This window comes from Acartia tonsa, chromosome 10 (assembly GCF_053477335.1).
Source record: "Acartia tonsa isolate MP-2025a chromosome 10, ASM5347733v1, whole genome shotgun sequence".
In the NCBI taxonomy this organism is placed as follows: Eukaryota; Metazoa; Arthropoda; class Copepoda; order Calanoida; family Acartiidae; genus Acartia; species Acartia tonsa.
In genome coordinates this window covers 31,374,598-31,379,566 of record NC_137269.1, presented here as the reverse complement: position 1 = coordinate 31,379,566, position 4,969 = coordinate 31,374,598, and the positions used below count along the sequence as shown (strand labels likewise).

At 30.8% G+C, this 4,969-nt stretch overlaps 1 protein-coding gene across 1 annotated transcript; it reads right to left on the bottom strand.

Annotated features, from left to right (window-relative positions):
• Positions 1–701: 701 nt before the first annotated feature.
• Pabp2 (poly(A) binding protein nuclear 1) lies at positions 702–2,291 on the bottom strand. Its single transcript, XM_080175425.1, has 5 exons — positions 2,244–2,291; positions 1,973–2,038; positions 1,434–1,620; positions 1,156–1,225; positions 702–753 (listed from the first exon to the last, which is right to left on the bottom strand). The coding sequence occupies exons 1-5, from the start codon at positions 2,289–2,291 to the stop codon at positions 702–704; spliced, it is 423 nt and encodes a 140-aa protein (XP_080031551.1).
• Positions 2,292–4,969: the final 2,678 nt, after the last annotated feature.

Here is a 4,969-nt window from a genome sequence, read left to right as displayed (position 1 = left end):
CCCTGGCCCCACGGCCCCTGGGAGGTCGGTTGGTTGAGCTGATTCCGTGCTTGTTTGTGCGCTTTGGCATTACCTAAAGCAAGAATGGGAACGGTATTCTAATAACGATATTTTTACCCCTAAAAAAATATTTAAAATATTGTTTTTACGACCGTAACAGATAGCTCTAAGCTTTAATTTAGGCGTGTTAGAAATGTCCTATCGATTTAATGATAATTCGTGTATGTTAGGTAGGATTTAGAAAGCATAGCAACTCTATACTAGTTAGCAGAAACCCTGCTGATATTTAACTTTTTTAACAACAATTCTTTTTGTAAGATTTAATTTGTTAATTATCATATTAATCTGATTCTTAGAATAATGATTTCTAGGACAACGAGGTCCAGTATTATAAGTGAAGCCTCTTTATAATAAAGTCTTAAAAATGTAAGTATGATTGAATACTGATTTCAAAAAATGCCCTAGTTTATAATAAATAATAATACCTTGATCTGTCTGCCTCTGAATAAACTTTCATCCAACGCCATAGCAGTAGAAACTGAGTCTTTGTCTGTAAACTCTACATAGGCAAACCCCTGTTTTCAACAATATTAATTCATATCAAATCATTATTTTTTTCAAACATAGTTGTAAATGTTTCATTTGTGTTAGCAAAATAACAAAATATTGGGTTTTTAACTTTTATAGAATATTTGATTTGATTAAAATAATTCCTTTGGATGCCCGTCAAACTTGTTGCACAAAATTGTCACTCTGAAAAAAAAAAACATATTAATAAAGTACACAGGTTTACACTTAACAGAAAAGTAAAACTTATTCTACATAAAAACAGGCACAAAATTATTTCCGCTGGTTCGTTGTCATTTATGAGCCTTACAAAAAAAAGCATATGGATCGTATCAAATTAGACAATTTTCTACAAAAAAGGCCCGGAATTTTAACAGGATGTGATTAATTAATAATAACTTTCAAATGACATACTGTTAGGTTCAGTTAATAAGGGTGAATTTTGGGACACCTGCCACGCGCAGGTAAGTGTTAACTTAACTAATACAGATAAAATGAGAATTATAGTTATTTCAACAACCTAGTTATGTAGGTTAATTGTTTCAATGTTCTAAATAGAATATCTCAAATATTTTAAGTGTGACAAACCTATTTATAGATCCACAGCCATGAAAATGTGATTCTAATTCTTCGGCAGTTGCTCCATAGTCAACATTTCCTAAAAAAAATAATACTTTAAGAATTTTTACATTACATTTTTACTGTGTCAATAACAGGGAAGGACAATGTAAGATAATTCAAACGTGTCTTAATTCCTGCAAAATCAAATCAAAACAGAGCATAAATTTTTTTTATTCTCTCAGAAAGTTTTGTTTGGGTTTCTGATACGGTACAAGGGAAACCGCCAATCATTTGAATTTTCATACCGACATAAACACTCCTGGCATCAATTTCCATCTTCTCCTCAAAACTGAGAATTGGTCCTGCCGAGGCCGCATTCGGAGAGGTCGGGACGTTCAACTGTTTGTCAACTTCTGTCTGCAACTGTTTCAACTTTTCAGCTTCGTCCTCCATGGCTCTGACGCGAGCCTTAATAGCCTCCAGTTCAGGGTCCTAAATAATAACGGGAGTATATAATAATAGGTAGGTAACTTTTAACTTTAATACCTCTCCAATCTATGATACATACATGTAGAAGGATGTCTAATTTTAAGTTATCAGAAATCTTTGAATCGTTTGGTCTTTACTTTTCAGAGAACATATCCATTGTATTTGGTTTTAGATTATTAATCTAATTTAAGAGTGGAAAGCCCATCCTATTCATGTTTTTTATTCTTTTATTTCAAAACAGAAATAACAAAATTTAGCAAAAGTAAATTCAGCGGGAGGGGTAGGAATAGTAAATACTTGCCCTAGCCCCTAACAGAATGAAAAAATAAATACGTTTGGATTGAATAATACTAACCAGCATCTCAGATTCTCCTCCGTCCTCTTGGTCCTGGTCATCTCCATCTCCAACACCATCGCCAACCTACAAATTCATGCGCTTGTTAATATATGTAAATCTTATTTTTAACAGCAATTTTTCGTCCATTCGTCTGTAGAATCAATTTATATGCTATGTTTCATAAAAATCTCAAAAGTTTTGGAGTCAACAAATGAGAGAGCATGATGATAAAACTTTGATAACTTTGGTTTGATTTTTCTGTGTATAAAACATTTTAAATTAATCATACCTCTGCTTCATAATTCAATTCGTGGCTGTAATCGTCAATTTCTGCCATTCTGATTCAGATTTTGTTGTTTGTCTCTGAAAATATCTCTTAGACATAAACTACTTTTAAAAAATACTATAGGACTCCGTTTACAATAACATGAAATATAAATTTTGAGAAATAAACAAATTTTGTTCATCATGCATTGTTTCTAGGTAATGTCAACATATTAAATCATTAAGGCAGACAAACGTACAAAGATTGAGCAATATCTAGTAAAAATTCATTAAACATACAATATTTTACATAAGTCCTAAAATAACTTTACATCTAAGCCCAGCTTACTTTCTTAAATAATAGAAAGAACAAATATAGTTACGTTATCAGACTTGCTTTCAGAGATGTTTATCTAGTATTTTTCGCTTAATTGTAATATTTTACCTATTGATACCAAGAATTTATATAAAAAAGCCAAGTGAATAGGAATAAAGGATTATCATATTTTTTAATACAAAATCATTACTTTTAAAACAGACATTCAGATTTTTCTGGATGAATTTAAAAATAGCTAGCTAGGCCAAATTTTTGAATTGTTACAGGAATCATCATTCCATATTTTAAAGCAATATGACATTCTTACATGACTGATAAAAGCTATCCGTTGCGGATTAACCTTAAATAGGTATAGAAAAGGTTTGTTTATGAAAATTTTCAAAAATGTAACGACACGTATCGTAGCCGCAAATTTGGTTGAAGCGCAAAACATTTATATAATGCCACGTATTTTTATATAGAAAAATTACACTTTTTTCCCCTGACAATTTTTCCTTCAGACTTTAAAGCAACAAAAAAAACAGAGGGAGGATTTCACCTTTTAATTATATTGATACCCAAGTTTTGTAGACAATTTCTCTCATTCGTTGGTTTAAATTCTTTGGGAACTGAAGATAAAAACTGGCACTAACATATTCAACTGATGACTTTTTTTCTAGAAAAGGGTAATTTTGTTAACTTGAATGGTTGAATTAATCTCCTATAGGACTTAGACCAAAAATCAAGACAATATTCTAAAAAGGCTTAAATGTTTTAATTATAGGAAATATTGTCATGATAGAAAAAAAGGGTTGTACGACGACATTTCAAATTACAAAAATTAATTGAGGCATTCCAGTGTGTTTGCGCTACAATAATTTTTGGCAACAGTTTTATTTTCAAAACGAATTGTTATGCCTAATCGTCTGTAGAATCGTTGCATGATGTAATTATATTATTTAAAAATAAATCTAATTTTAGAGATTCTTTGTTTTAAAAATATATGTCACTAAAAATGCTTCATTACTCTAATTTAAGGAATTAATATATTTGTCGATCTTAATTATTTATTTAAAGGATCTCGCTATCCGCTGGACCGATTCGGCACACATCTTTTAGGTAAGCATGTTATAGTCTAGATTGTATCTATCCTTTTGTAGTTATTTCGGGTCATGTAAAGGAAACGAACTGCGGGGTTCGTTGTATTCCACAGTAGCTTTTGAGAGGTTAGGTTTGGTTAGTTTAGGAATATTAATGATTGCCCTGCAGGGTTAGAGCCGCCCACAATGGCTAGAATTAGGAGAAAAGCTACCGTGAAAATATTACGAAACCCGCAACTTCGTTTCCTTTACACGATCCGTTATTTCTAAATGTCATTGGTTATGATTTGTATTACACATTTTACTTTCATACTAAAAATAAAGCCTTATAAAGTTATATTTTATGTTTCTGCTATTATTTATATGATTAATTATTTTCTAATATTCATAATTGAATGTTACAAATTTGGTATCTTGTCTAGCTCTTTGGATGCTGACATTTGTCAGGTAATGCCGTCAGTCAAATTTATACAATTAGTGTCACTTTACTTAATTGCTCATTCACAGTGACTTTTACATCAATTCATTGTACATAGTAAAAATAATATGTTTAAATATTGTTTTATCTTTTTCTTTCTTTCAGATAACTCAATTTATAATGTGAATAAAAAAGGGACCGTGAAAAAAAAACAGCTAAAATGTCTGTTCAAGACCCCAAAATTGATCTAGACATTTTAATGTCAAACTCAGAAGAGAAAAGGGATTTAAAGGATAGAACCGAGAAGAATTTGAATCTATTATCAAATGAAATGATTAATAATAGCAATAAAAATTCAAACAGTGATAAAAATGAACATGTTAATCATGAAATTAGTTGTAAAAGTGATAGTTCATTAAATGGTGAAAATATTGTACAAGTAGGAGAACCTTTGAAAAATCCTTTAAAGGCCAAAGAACTGATGCTTCTAAGTAGTGATGAATTAAATGACCCTATCAGTGAAGACGCAAATAGCAAGGAATACACTGCAAGCGGACAAACTACTACTTGTGTTGAAAATCTAAACGACACAATTACTGATGTCACCCTGTCAATACCTACAAATATGGAAGTAGTGACATGTTCTATTGCCCCAACAGAAAAGCAAACTCATAATGATCTCGTGAAATCAACTATTTCTATCCAAGGAATTTATATTTGATTTGTTTATTGTGATCTTAAAAGGCCAGATACACTTTAAGCCTTTATATACATGGGTAACAGCTACTAGTATAGATTTACTTAGATCTTTTTTTATACCTCATCGTTTGAAGAATATTTATTCTAGGATTGAAATTAATTAGATGACATTAACATGCTCAGATTTTTAGACTTTCTGTGAATATTTAAATGTTTAA